This window comes from Theropithecus gelada, chromosome 7b, assembly GCF_003255815.1.
Source record: "Theropithecus gelada isolate Dixy chromosome 7b, Tgel_1.0, whole genome shotgun sequence".
Classification (NCBI taxonomy): Eukaryota; Metazoa; Chordata; class Mammalia; order Primates; family Cercopithecidae; genus Theropithecus; species Theropithecus gelada.
In genome coordinates, this window is record NC_037675.1 from 1,228,198 (window position 1) to 1,243,335 (window position 15,138).

The 15,138-nt window shown below is 40.9% G+C and overlaps 1 protein-coding gene across 1 annotated transcript in view; it reads right to left on the reverse strand.

Annotated features, from left to right (window-relative positions):
- Window positions 1–15,138, reverse strand: part of ADAMTSL3 (ADAMTS like 3) — a 418,321-nt gene that overhangs the window by 63,003 nt on the left and 340,180 nt on the right. The window contains exon 19 of the mRNA XM_025392622.1: window positions 6,052–6,205. Within this exon, the coding sequence (XP_025248407.1) occupies window positions 6,052–6,205 (154 nt within the window). The remainder of the gene's footprint in view (window positions 1–6,051; window positions 6,206–15,138) is intronic.

A 15,138-nucleotide genomic window follows, 5' to 3' on the forward strand; every position in this document is an offset into this window, starting at 1 on the left:
TTGGGGGTTGGGGACCCCTGAACTAAACATGTTATATGCCCCTTACCCTATCCCATCCCAATTATTCTCCTCTTCTTATATTCCCCAAGTTAATGGCATCAACTTCTGCTAATTTACTCAAGCCGGAAACCAGGGAATCATCTAGATCACGGGTCCCCAACCCCCAACCCCCTAAGCCCCTGTTAGGAATCTGGCCTCACAGAGGAGGTGAGTGAGGCCAGTGAGCTAAGCTTCATCTGTATTTACAGCTGCTCCACATCACTGCCATTACTGCCTGAGCTCCACCTCCTGTCAGATGAGTGGTGGCATTAGATTCTCATAGGAGTGTGAGCCCTATTGTGAACTGTGCATGTGAAGGATCTAGGTTGTGGGCTCCTTATGAGAATCTAATGCCTGATAATGTGTCACTGTCTCTCATCACCCCCAGATGGGACCATCTAGTTGCAGGAAAACAAGCTCAGGGCTCTCACTGACTCCACATCATGGTGAGTTGTATAACTATTTCATTACACATTACAATGTAATAATAATATAAAGAAAGTACACAATACATGTAATGTGCTAGAATCATCCCAAAACCATCCCCCACGACCAGTCCATGGAAAAACTGTCTTCCATGAAACTGGTCCCTGGTGCCAAAATGGCTGTAGACCACCGATCTAGATTTCTTCCTGTCCAGTGGCATGCTGGCCCTGCCTCTCCCTGGATCACAAGTCAGTGAGACTGCTAGCAACTATTCCCGACTCTGTATTCAATGACATCACACCGGTAGCTGGAAACCAGCTATGGTGGGAGTATTTACACTATGGAAATAGGCGACCACAACAAATGATAGCTACCTCTCCCCACTCACCACCCTACTGCCGAAGCTAGCTGTTCAACATTCACAAACGCACCACCGTCCCTGCCTATAGCTCCCAACTCTCATCAGGCATCAGGAATTTAGATGACACATCTGAAACATCGTTAGAATTCATCCCCTTTGCTTCTACTCTCATGCTGTCTCACCAAGATATTGCCATATCCCCTTCACTAGACTCCCGGCCTTACTGTTATATTTATTCAATATATCTACACAGCTCTTAGAGTAAATGAACTAAAATCAAACCTGACCAAGTCACTTCCTTCTTGGATACAACTTTAACTCCTTCACATGGAGTTCAAGAGTCTCTATAGTTAACTTTGCAAGCTCTCTCTTGAACCTATGTTCTAGTCCTATGGAATTTGTTGAAGTTCCCCCAAACTTACCACTTGATTTGACACCCCCTACTTTTATCCACACTGCTCTCTTTCCCCACATTCCTCTGTGTCCACCCACATGTGGGCCTGCTGAACAGACATGTCATTCAGAAGTCTGCTCAAGAATTCCTCCTTTGTGAAATTCTTCCTGACCTCTGCCCACCCATGTCACTGACCACTGCCTTCTGTTTGTTGAATGAATTAAGGCAATGAATGAGAAAAAGAAAAAGTAACGCGTATGCCCTGGGACCCTGCAGAAAGTGCCACCAGCCCAAGAGGGTGCTGGTGAGGTGGGCCTGTGCCTGGTTGGGTTTCTACAACTGTAGCTATGACAAGCAGGGATGGGTGTTACTGGAAGCAGCCAGAACTAGCAAAGCTAGAGGAGGAGTTACAGCAGAGGAGACCATATTCTAATGGTAAAGTCCAAGAGGTGTGTAGGAGGCTGGTGAACTAAAGATGCAGGCTGTGTGCCGGTACAAGGAGGGAGACCACAGGCGGGAGAAATGAGAGTAGCTTTGAGATATCCCTGGGAAGGGGCTGTGGCATATTTTTCTTGACATTTCAATAAAATAGGGCATGCCTGGGTTCCTCTTCCCTAATCTATCCTGCTCTCAGTACTTTGGGGAAAAATAAAAATTCTTCTTTACCAAAGCTCAGGAACCGTAAAAGTCATAATTTAAAAAATCTAAAATCAAACACTACATATTTCTGTTATCCTTCTTTTCTTTAGATGCCTGATCGAAAACCAAGACAGGTAGATTTCTAACAGCACTTTGAGAATTAACCACAACTGACATATTTAAAAAGAATGTCCATGAGTACAATTCATTCTGATAAACATGTTGGGGGATTATATAGAAAAAGACAAAACAGAACATTCAGAGGTGCTGTGTACCTACCCCATATGAGCTCATACCCTAATAGGCCAGAATATACAACACAACTTACTTATTACATTTTATCCTATGTTAAACCTATAGTAGAAATGAGATAAAAAGACCTTAAAAATAATCAATATTTTTGAGGTTTTAGTGTGTGCCTGGCATTGATTCTGAGCACTTTATAGGTATTAATTCATGATTCTCAGAACGGTCCCATGAGGTAGGTATAAAGACCATTCTCATTTTACAAATGAGAAAACTGAGACCCACATAGATTAAATAACTTCCTCAGTGTCACATGATGAGGTACTGGAAGAACTAGGATTTGAACTCAGGTGAGTTAGCTTAACCACAATGTCCTATTACCCTTCAGACATTAAGTGCAACTGAGAAAGCTTATTGGGGAAGGTAGGGTTTGTGTTGACCCTTCAGGAGCAAGAAGAACTTCAGTCACTAGATATGGGGATGGAAATAATTTGAACAAGGGGACTGTGCAGGGATTGTTTGGGGAGAAGCAGGCAGTGGGTGTCATTGGACTACAGGGTGTGCCGCTGGCCTCTAGGGGGAGCAGAAGACATATTTCCCACCTGACTTGGACCTGCTGCACACCAAAATGGTCACAGCCAAGAAAAATCACCCCTCCAAAGAGGATGGGTTTTACTTAAACCCAAGGCACCAATTAGGACACATTTTCTAGAATTGAAACCTTGGACAAAAATAAAGTTGACAGCACTACTGGGCCTGATTTTCTTGTCTATGGACCTCCTTCCATCATGGATGGGGTAGATCATACATTTCTAATCTGAGGAGGAGAGGGGATAGATTCGAGGTGAAACAGAGAGGAAAATCAGAAGGACATTATGCCACTGTAGTCTTGATATTCCTGGTGGAATGAAAGACAAGTTCATTGACAGAGAAATGGGTCTGTGTAGTAGTTAGGAAATAGTTGCTATGGTGAATTTCTAGGGCATTCTTAGAAAATAGGGTACAAATCCATTAATGTCCAGCTAAAATAGCATAAATATGAAACATGTCAAATTAGCATGGTGATATTATTTTCTTTAGGAAATCCTAGTGGCTCAGGCTAGGGAACCAACCAAACAACCAACAAATCACTTGAAAAATAATACCAGTGTTGAAGCTGAGCAGGGGTCAGTGCCGGAGGTTAATGAAAGGTATAAAGATTTGGTGATAGAGTTGGTTAAGTGGAGACCTAAGGAATGCCAGCAAAGGTTTTTAGGGCAAGAGCAGAAACTGGGGATAATAAGGAGATACGGAAGAACCAGAGGTCATGGTGAGGCACTAAATAAGCAGGAGTGAGTTGAGGGTAAAGCAGAACAAGAAGCTAATTCTGAGTGCCAAGTAGTGAGGAAGTCTAAGGGGTTACCATGCCAAGGTGATGGGGTCAGTGGAATTGATGAGGTTGGGAAATTGGGATATCAAGTGTTAGAAAGGTCATCAACACAGATATTGGTTGTCTTGGATGTTAGGAAATGTCAGAGAGAAATCATGGTGCTGGCGGTGGTGTGTCCTGAAGAAAGGTGAAGAGTGTCTTGTAGGGTCTGCATATGGTGCCTTTGAAGGTATGAAATGGGGCAATCTACATGCTAAGTGTGTGATGACAGCAGGGAAATGGTGCAGAGACAGATGGGTAGAGAGGATAAGAGAAAGCCAACCTCATCTCTTGCTCTGTCATATGATGGTGAAAAGAAGAGGATGCTATGTGAAAGTGTAGAAGTAGAACATAAATTTCAGCAAGCAAGGGCTACTGATCAAAGATTATGGAGTGAGGCCAGGCTATAGCTGAAGTGGGAGCCCAGCTCAGGGTGCATTGGCTGTGCTGGGAGGATGCATTCCTGTCTCTTGTCTACCTTCATGACCTACATGTTTGGCAGGCAGGAGTGGGGTGGAGTAAAGAAGAAATATTACTATCTTTTTTTCTTGTGTTTTTTCTTTCTCCCTAAAACTTGTAGTTTTCTCTGCTCCTCAATGCATGCCATAATAATTTATAATTTCATCTTGTACCACATGGATGCCCTAATAACCACGATGTATTCCCACATGTTATTCTGTTACTATTTCAGAGGAAGCTGCCAGTATCACTTTAATTTCACTCTCCTGTAAGGCAGTTTTTACAGTCTAGCCACACTGCTATGCAACCATCCGCAATTAATAAAAATCAGATAAGAGAGGCAGCTTGAACAAAGCATGATAGTGTGCCATATGCTACAGACACTCCTGAATTCCAGGAGACTTTACAACTTGGAATCTCAAGTTTTTGGACTCTTAAGATTTTGGAAATGTGTTCCTCAGGAAAAAAAAATGTTAATGTTGTCCATGAATCAGCATAGAGAGGCAGCTAAAAACATGGGTAAAAGAATCAGACAGACTTGCGGTCAAGCAGTTCAGTTGGCAGCCAGGGAGCCTTAGGCAAGTCTCATGCCTTTTCTATGTCTTGGGTTTCTCATCTCCATATGGAGATAGTATCTGCTTCACAATGTTGTTCAGGGGACTAAATGAGATAATGCATGCAAAGAACTCCACATAGCAATTGCTCAGTAAATGTCACTACATTAAAAAAAAAAAAAAATTAATTATTTTTCTTATTTTGTTTTGTGAGTTTCTCCAGGAAAGCTGTTGGTAAACTGAAGTTTTTGAAGTTCAATTTGTTCAATAAATTGAACCTATATATATGTTTTCCTCTCCTAAGGAGCATTAAAATAAGAATAGTTCATTTTTAATTTTTTTTCCTTACCAAAAGTTCAGGAGGGTAACTGAGATAATGAATGTTATTTTACAGGTGAGTAATTAAAGATAGTGAAAAAGTGATAAATGAACTCCAAAGCTGTTATTTCCACTATGCCTGTTCCCTACCTCCCTTACCAACTTCCTCACCACCACTCTGCTGCCTGCTTTTCAATTGTTGTCATGGCAGGCCTCCACTTACATGTTTTAACACATAACTCTTTTTTCTTTCTTTTTTCTTTTCTTTTCTTTTTTTTTTTTTTTTTAGACAGAGTCTCAAACTCTGTTGCCTAAGCTGGAGTGCACTGGCGTGATCTCAGCTCACTGCAACCTCCACCTCCTGGGTTCAAGCAATTCTCCTGCCTCAGCCTCCCAAGTAGCTGATACTACAGGCGTGTGCCACAATGCCCAGCTAATTTTTTTGTATTTTTAGTAGAGACGGGGTTTCACCATGATCGATGGTCTTGATCTCCTGACCTCGTGATCCACCCACCTCGGCCTCTCAAAGTGCTGGGATTACAGGCATGAGCCACTGCATCCGGCTCACATAACTCTTATATGAAACATACATATTTATGTGTAAACACACATTCTATTATGTACACTGAAAATACAGATGAATGCTACATGCATATTAGCTTTGACTATAATGAAGCCACAATATGAACTCTTTATAGTAAGCTTATTATTCATAATTGATTGAGGTGTACAAACTGCCATTTTTAAATCAAAGTTATTTCATGTTTTATCCTTGCCAATTTTAGATTATACACAAGAAAAAAAAAGTTGAATGCTTAAAAAAAGAGCTACGGCTCTTCTACTTTTAATTAAGTCCAAATGCATTCCTAGCAAAGTGAACCAGGAGGTATTTCGGCTTAACTTCTGCAAGGAACACTCCTGAACTCTAAGCAGAAGGAATTATGGTAAAGTGGAGGACATAAATCCAAGTGAGGAAGCCTAAAAAATGCATTTGTTAAGTGGGGAGACATTTCTTAAAACAGACTTTTCTTAGAACTGTATCTTGGTCTTCCACGTTCTACTGATCACTGCCGAAAACACCACTGAGTTCAGCCTGAGTTGCCTTACCCACAGATTAGAAATCTGTTGACATATGGAAAATAAAGACATCGGGACAAAATGAACAGAATCAGCATATCTTGGTGAAGTGCGGACGCCGCATACTTACTACTGCACTCAGGCGTCTGGCAAGATCTTACAAGAGGGAGCCCTGGTAGATCCCTGCACATCATCTCACTGAGGGGGACGAGCCGGCCTTTGGCTGTCAGCCTTTGACACACCTGCTTTCTTCTCTGGATTCCAACACCACAACTGACAGAACACTGAAATGAGAGTTGTGCAACAGAGTCAAATGGAGCGTGAGCAGGCAGACCCAGCCAACAACAGCAAAGTCTCCAAGGGTGAAACAAGAGGAAATTTTCAGTATGGATGTGCCAAGAAGAAAGCCATTTCCTAGGCTTGAACATCTTTTATGTCATGGAGAGTTTCTTCCTCCTCTCTTCCCCTTCCCTACCCTCCCTTCTCGTCCGTCCTTTCTTTCTTTCTCTTTTTCCTTCAGTCATGTCCTCTCTACCGCCCTCCCCCTCCCTCCATCTCACTCTTTCTTTTGGAGGTAGTAAGTAATTTCCAGTAATTTATTATTGTGGGATTTTTTTTGGCATTGCAATTAATATCTAATTTATTTTTTAGCCATTCATTCATACATGATTTTTATTTTATTTTTTATTTTCATTTTTAAAATTTGACCCTTTTAATAGTTTTATTGAGGTGTTATTGATATATAAAGAACATGTCTAATGTGTACTATGTGATGGGTTTGGGCTTAATGCAAACACCATGATACCATTACCACAATCGGAGTAACAGACATATCTAACACTTACCGAAGTTCCCTTTTGTTTTTTGTTGCCTGTTTTGTTTTATTTATGATTAGAACACTTCACATAAGATTTACCTTCTTAATGTATTTTGAATTTCACACTACCTATTGTTAACTATGTTTTACCGCAGATCTCTAGAACTTATTCAGCTATAATTGAAACTTTATAGCCATTTAACAACTCCCCATTTTCCCCATTCCCCCAGTCTGGGAAAACCACTATTGTATTCTCTGCTTCTATGAGTTTGACAATTTTAGATACCTTATGTAATAGAATCATGCAACATTTCTTTTTCCCTAACTGGCTTATTTCACTTAGCATAATGTCCTCTAGGTTCATCCATCTTGCAACAAATGGCAGGCTTTCCTACTTTTTTAAGGCTGTAAAATATTTCATTGTATGTATATACAGTACCATATTTTCTTTATCCATTCATCTGCCTATGGGCATGTCCATTGTTTGTCTGCTTGTTTTTTGAGATGGATTCTTGCTCTGTCACCCAGGCTAGAGTGCAGTGGCACGATCTCAGCTCACTGCAACCTCTGCCTCCCGGACTCAAGTGATTCTCCTGCCTCAGCCTCCCAAGTAGTTGGGATTATAGGCACTCGCCGCTGCACTTGGCTACTTTTTGTATTTTTAGTAGAGACGGGGTTTCATCATCTTGGCCAGGCTGGTCTCAAACTCCTGACCTCGTGATCCACCCACCTCGGCCTCCCAAAGTGCTGGGATTACAGATGTGAGACACCGCACCTGGCCTTTTTAAAATTATTATACTTTAAGTTCTGGGATACATGTGTAGAACGTGCAGGATTGTTATATAGGTACACATGTGCCATGGTGGTTTGCTGCACCCATCAACCCGTCATCTACATTAGGTATTTCTTCTAATGCTATCCCTTCCCTAGCCCCCCACCCCCTGACAGGACCCAGTGTGTGATGTTCCCCTTCCTGTGTCCATGTGTTCTCATTGTTCAACTCCCACTTATGAGTGAGAATGAGTGGTTTTTGGTTTTCTGTTCCTGTGTTAGTTTGCCGACAATGATGGTCTCCCAGTTTCATCCACGTCCCTGCAAAGGACATGAACTCATCCTTTTTTATGGCTGCCTAGTATTCCATGGTATTCCACATTTTCTTTATCCAGTCTATTATTGATGGGCATTTGGGTTGGTTCCAAGTCTTTGCTATTGTGAACAGTGCTGCAATAAACATATGTGTGCATGTGTCATTATAGTGGAATGATTTCTAAGCCTTTGGGTATATACTCAGTAATGGCATTGCTGGGTCAAATGGTGTTTCTGGTTCTAGATCCTTGAGGAATTGCCACACTGTCTTCCACAATGGTTGAACTAATTTACACTCCCACCAACAGTGTAAAAGCATTCCTATTTCTCCATATCCTCTCCAGCATCTGTTGTTTCCTGGTTTTTTAATGATCGCCATTCTAACTGGCATGAGATGGTATCTCATTGTAGTTTTGATTTGCTTTTCTCTAATGACCAGTGATGGTGAGCTTTTTTTCATATGTTTGTTGGCCGCATAAATGTCTCCTTTTGAGAACTATCTGTTCATATCCTTTGCCCACTTTTTGATGGGGTTGTTTTCTGTTTTTTTTTTTTCTCGTAAATTTGTTTAAATTCCTTGTAAATTCTGGATATTAGCCCTTTGTCAGATGGATAGGTTACAAACATTTTCTCCCATTCTGTAGGTTGCCTGTTAGTCTGATGATAGTTTCTTTTGCTGTGCAGAAGCTCTTTAGTTTAATTAGATCCCATTTGTCAATTTTGGCTTTTGTTGCCATTGCTTTTGGTATTTTAGTCATGAAGTCTTTGCCCATGCGTACATCCTGAATGGCCCTGCCTAGTTTTTCTTATAGGGCTTTTATGGTTTTAGGTCTTATGTTTAAGTCTTTAATACATTTTAAGTTAATTTTTGTATAAGGTATAAGGAAGGGGTCCAGTTTCAGTTTTCTGCATATGGATAGCCAGTTTTCCCAATACCATTTATTAAATAGGGAATCCTTTCCCCATTGCTTGTTTCTGTCATGTTTGTCAAAGGTGGTTGTAGATGTGTGGCATGATTTCTGATTCTGATCTCTGTTCTGTTCCGTTGGTCTATCTCTCTGTTTTGGTACCAGTACCATGCTGTTTTGGTTACTGTAGCCTTGTAGTATAGTTTGAAGTCAGGTAGCATGATGCCTCCAGCTTTGTTCTTTCTGCTTAGGATTGTCTTGGCTACACAGGCTCTTTTTTGGTTCCATATGAACTTTAAAGTAGTTTTCTCTAATTCTGTGAAGAAAGTCAAAGGTAGTTTGATGGAGATACCATTGAATTTATAAATTACTTTGGGCAGTATGGCCATTTTCACTATATTGATTCTTCCTATCCATGAGCATAGAATGTTTTTCCATTTGTGTCCTCTCTTATTTCCTTGAGCAGTGGTTTGTAGTTCTCCTTGAAGAGGTCCTTCACATCCTTGTAAGTTGTATTCCTAGGTACTTTACTCTCTTTGTAGCAATTGTGAATGTGAGTTCACTCATGATTTGGCTCTCTGTTTGTATATTATTGGTGTATAGAAATGCTTGTGATTTTTGTGATTTTTGCACATTGATTTTGCATCCTGAGACTTTGCTGAAGTGGCTTATCAGTGTAAGGAGATTTTGGGCTGAGATTATGGGGTTTTCTAAATATACAATCATGTCACCTGCAAACAGAGACAATCTGACTTCCTCTCTTCCTATTTGAATACACTTTACTACTTTCTCTTGCCTGGTTGTCCTGGTCAGAATTTCCAATACTGTGTTGAATAGGACTGGTGAGAGAGGGTATTCTTGTCTTGTGCTGGTTTTCAAAGGGAATGCTTCTAGCTTTTGCCCATTCAGTATGATACTGGCTGTGGGTTTGTCATAAATAGCTCTTATTAATTTGAGATACATTTCATCAATACCTAGTTTATTGAGAGTTTTTAGCATGAAGGGGTGTTGAATTTTATCAAAGGCCTTTTCTGCATCTATTGAGATAATCATGTGGTTTTTGTCATTGGCTCTGTTTATGCAAGGGATTATGTTTATTGATTTGCTTATGTTGAACCAACCTTGCATCCCAGGGATGAAGCTGACTTGATCGTGGTGGATAATCTTTTTGATGTGCTGCTGGATTCAATTTGCCAGTATTTTATTGGAGATTCTCACATCAATGTTTTTCAAGGATACTGGCCTGAAATTTTCTTTCTTTGTTGTTGTGTTTCTGCCAGGTTTTGGTATCAGGATGATGCTGGCCCCATAAAATGAGTTGGGGAGGAGTCCCTCTTTTTCTATTGTTTGGAATAGTTTCAGAAGGAATGGTACCAGCTCCTCTTTGTACCTCTGGTGGAATTTGGCTATGAATCTGTCTGGTCCTGGGCTTTTTGTAGTTTGTAGGCTATTAATTACTGTCTCAATTTCAGAACTTGTTATTGGTGTATTCAGAAATCTGACTTCTTCCTGGTTGTCTTGGGAGGGTGTATGTGTCCAGGAATTTATCCATTTCTTCTGAATTTTCTAGCTTATTTGCATAGAGGTGTTTATAGTATTCTCTGATGATAGTTTTGTATTTCTGTGGGATCAATGGTGATATCCCCTTTATCATTTTTTATTGTGTCTATTTGATTGTTCTCTTTTCTTCTTCATTGGTCTGGCTAGATTTGCAAATCTTTTCAAAAAACCAGCTCCAGGATTCATTGATTTTTTGAAGAGTTTTTCATGTCTCTATCTCTCTAAGTTCTGCTCTGACCTTAATTATTTCTTGTCTTCTGCTAGCTTTTGAATTTGTTTGCTCTTGCTTCTCTAGTTCTTTTAATTGTCATGTTAGGGTGTTGATTTTAGATCTTTTCTGCTTTCTCCTATAGGCATTTAGTGCCATAAATTTCCCTCTAAACATTGCTTTAGCTGCGTCCCAGAGATTCTGGTACATTGTGTCTTTGTTCCTATTGGTTTCAAATAACTTATTTATTTCTGCCTTAATTTTGTTATTTACCCAGTAGTCATTCAGGAGCAGGTTCTTCAGTTTCCGTGTAGTTGTGCAGTTTTGAGAGTGTGTCTTAATCATGAGTTCTAATTTGATTGCACTGTGGTCTGAGAGACTGTTTGTCATAATTTCCGTTCTTTTGTTTTGCGGAGGAGTGTTTTACTTCCAATTATGTGGTCAGTTTCAGAATAAGTGCGATGTGGTGCTGAGAAGAATGTATATTCTGTTGATTTAGGGTAGAGAGTTCTGTAGATGTCTATTAGGTCTACTTGGTCCAGAGCTCAGTTCAAATCCTGAATATCCTTGTTAATTTTCTGTCTTGTTGATCTGTCTAATGTTTACAGTAGGGTGTTAAAGTCTCCCACTGCTATTGTGTGGGAGTCCAAGTCTCATTGTAGGTCTCTAAGAACTTGCTTTATGAATCTGGGTGCTCCTGTACTGGGTGCATATATATTTAGGACAGTTAGCTCTTCTTGTTGCATTGATCTCTTTATCATTATATAATGCTCTTCTTTGTCTTTTTTGATCTTTGTTGGTTTAAAGTCTGTTTTATCAGACTAGGATTGCAACCCCTGCTTTTTTTTGCTTTCCATTTGCTTGGTAAATATTCCTCCATTCCTTTATTTTGAGCCTATGTGTGTCTTTGCATGTGAGATGGGTCTCCAGAATATAGCACACCTATGGGTCTTAACTCTTGATCCAATTTGCTAGTCTGTGCCTTTTAATTGGGGCATTTAGCCCATTTACATTTAAGGTTAATATTGTTATGTGTGAATTTGATCCTGTCATTATGATGTTAGCTGGTTATTTTGCCTGTTAGTTGATGCAGTTTCTTCATAGTGTCAATGGTCTTTACAATTTGGTATGTTTTTGCAGTGGCTGGTACCGGTTTTTCCTTTCCATGTTTAGTGCTTCCTTCAGGAGCTCTTATAAGGCAGGCCTGCTGGTGACAAAATCTCTCAGCATTTGCTTGTCTGTAAAGGATTTTATTTCTCCTTCACTTATGAAACTTAGGTTGGCTGGATATGAAATTCTGGGTTGAAAATTCTTTTCTTTAAGAATGTTGAATATTGGCCCCAGTCTCTTCTGGCTTGTAGGGTTTCTGCAGAGAGATCCACTGTTAGTCTGATGGGATTCCCTTTGTGGGTAACCCGACCTTTCTCTCTGGCTGCCCTTAACATTTTTTCCTTCATTTCAACTATGGTGAATCTGAAGATTATGTGTCTTGGGGTTGTTCTTCTCGAGGAGTATCTTTGTGGTATTCTCTGTATTTCCTGAATTTGAATGTTGGCCTTTCTTGCTAGGTTGGAGAAGTTCTCCTTGATAATATCCTGAAGAGTGTTTTTCAACTTGGTTCCATTTTCCCCATCACTTTCAGGTACACCAAACAAACATAGGTTTGGTCTTTTCACATTGTCCCATATTTCTTGGAGGCTTTGTTTGTTCCTTTTCATTCTTTTTTCTCTAATCTTGACTTCACACTTATTTCATTAAGTTCATCTTCAATCTCTGATATCCTTGTTCTGCTTGATCAATTTGGCTATTGATACTTGCGTATGCTTCATGAAGTTCTCGTGCTGTGTTTTTCAGCTTCATTAGGTCATTTATGTTCTTCTCTAAACTGATCATTCTAGTTAGCAATTCCTCTAACCTTTCTTCAAGGTCCTTAGCTTCCTTGCATTGGGTTAGAACATGCTCCTTTAACTCGGAGGAGGAGTTTGTTATTACCCACCTTCTGAAGCCTACTTCTGTTAATTCGTCAAATTCATTCTTTGTCCAGTTTTGTTCCCTTGCTGGCAAGGAGCTGTGATCCTTTGCAGGAGAAAACACATTCTGGTTTTTGGCATTTTCAGCCTTTTTGCACTGCTTTTTCCATGTCTTTGTGGATTTATCTACCTCTGGTCTTTGATGGTCTTTTGATGATCTTCAGGTGGGGTTTCTGGGGTTTCTGTGTGGACATACTTTTTGTTGATGTTGGTGTTATTCTTTTCTGTTTGTCAGTTTTCCTTCTAATAGTCAGGCCCCTCTGCTGCAGGTCTGCTGGAGTTTGCTAGAGGTCCACTCCAGGCCTGATTTGCCTGAGTATCACCAGCAGATGCTGCAGAACAGCAAAGATTGCTGCCTGTTCCTTTCTCTGGAAGCTTCGTCCCAGAGGGGCACCTGCCAGATGCCAGCCAGAACTGTCCTATATGAGGTGTCTGTTGGCCCCTACTGGGAGGTGTCTCCCCATCAGGAGGCACAGGGGATCAGGGACCCGCTTGAGGAGGTAGTCTATTCCTTAGTAGAGCTCAAGCGCTGTGCTGGGAGATCTGCTGCTCTCTTCAGAGCCAGCAGGCAGGAACATTTAAGTCTGCTGAAGCTGCACCCACAGCTGCCCCTTCCCCCAGGTGCTCTGTCCCAGGGAGATGAGAGTTTTATCTATAAGCCCCTGACGGGGACTGCTGCCTTTCTTTCAGAGATGTCCTGCCCAGAAAGGAGGAATCTAGAGAAGCAGTCTGACTACAGTGGCTTTGCCAAGCTGCAGTGGGCTCTGCCCAGTTTGAACTTCCCAGAGGCTTTGTTTACACTGTGAGGGGAACGCCACCTACTCAAGCCTCAATAATGGTGGATACCCCTCCCCCCATCAAGCTGGAGCATCCCAGGTCAACTTCACACTGTTGTGCTGGCAGTGAGAATTTCAAGCCAGTGGATCTTAGCTTGCTGGACTCCATGGGGGTGGCATCTGCTGAGCTAGACCACTTGGGTCCCTGGCTTTAGCCCCCTTTCCAGGGGAGTGAATGGTTCTGTCTCGCTGGTGTTCCAGGCACCATTGGGGTATGAAAAAAAACCTTCTGCAGCTATCTTGGTGTCTGCCCAAATGGCTGTCCAGTTTTGTGCTTGAAACCCATGGGCCCTGGTGGTGTTGGCACCCGAGGGACTCTCCTGGTTTGCAGGTTGTGAAGACCATGGGAAAAGCGTAGCACCTCGGCCAGAGTGCACCATTCCTCACGGCACAGTCCCTCACGGCTTCCCTTGACTAGGGAAGGGAGGTCCCTGACCTCTTGTACTTCCTGGATGAGGAGATGGCCCACGCTGCTTCAGCTGGCCCTCCATGGGCTGCACCCACTGTATAACCAGTCCCAGTGAGATGAGCTGGTACCTCTGTTGGACATACAGAAATCACCCGCCTTCTGTGTTGATCTCGCTGGGAGCTACAGACCAGAGCTGTTCCTATTTGGCCATCTTGCCAGCCATGGCTGATTTTGATTTTTAAATACTCATTACAAAGTATCCAAGAAATACAAACGTATAAAAAGGAAAGTTTAAAAAAAATCACCCAAACTGCCATATATAAAGTAACATGAATAGTGATAATCAGTGTGTATACATGCAATTTCAACTTAAAAATGTAATGCAATTTTATGAGGTATATTAGAAAAAAAGAAATTAAAGTAAAATTAGAGTTGTTGAACGTTTGATATTTTTTAAACCATGATTAATTCCCAAAAGAACACTCTAAAGTTAATAAAGAAGATTAAATAAACCAATAAGAGATTTGGATAGTTATTTTTAATGACATTTTGACTTAGGAGAGTATTTACTGACTTGCTACTAAGAAGGATGAGGAAATAAGCACACTTACATTTCCTCTACTGTATTAGTCCAATCTCATGTTGTTAATAAAGACATACCCAAGACTGGGTAAGTTATAAAGGAAAGAAGTTTAATAGACTCACAGTTCCATGTAGCTGGGGAAGTCTCACAATCATGGCAGAAGATGAAGGAAGGGCAAAGGGATGTCTTACATGGCAGCAAGCAAGACAGAATGAGAGCCAAGTGAAAAGGGAAACCCCTTATAAAATCATCAGATCTCGTGACACTTATTTACCACCACAAGAACAGTATGAGGGAAACTCCCCCCATGATTCAATTATCTCCAACTGGGTCCCTCCCACAACCCATGTGAATTATGGGAGCTACAATTCAAGATGAGATTTGGGTGGGGACACAGCCAAACTATATCATCTAGCTCATCTCTCCAAATTTTAGTTAGTTTTCATTTTATTATTTAATGTCAAGATTTCTGATATTTATGTTATGTTCTAGAATACAATTGTTAGTTGATTAGTCTTAATCCTACACAAATGAATTCATTACTCATCTCCCACCTTTTTTACCAGGATCTATGCATTCCTGGATTCTCTGTTTTGAGTCATCTCTGTATCTCATCTTGGCCCTACAGCTTTTTCAAGGGCTTATCAGACAGTATTCTCTGACTGCCTCTCTGTTGTCTCTCTACATGAAGAACACAGGATGAAGAGGAAATCCTTGAGTCATGCTTGCTTTTCCTTAGAATTGTGTAGATCCTGCTCCATTGTCCTCTTGCATTGAATG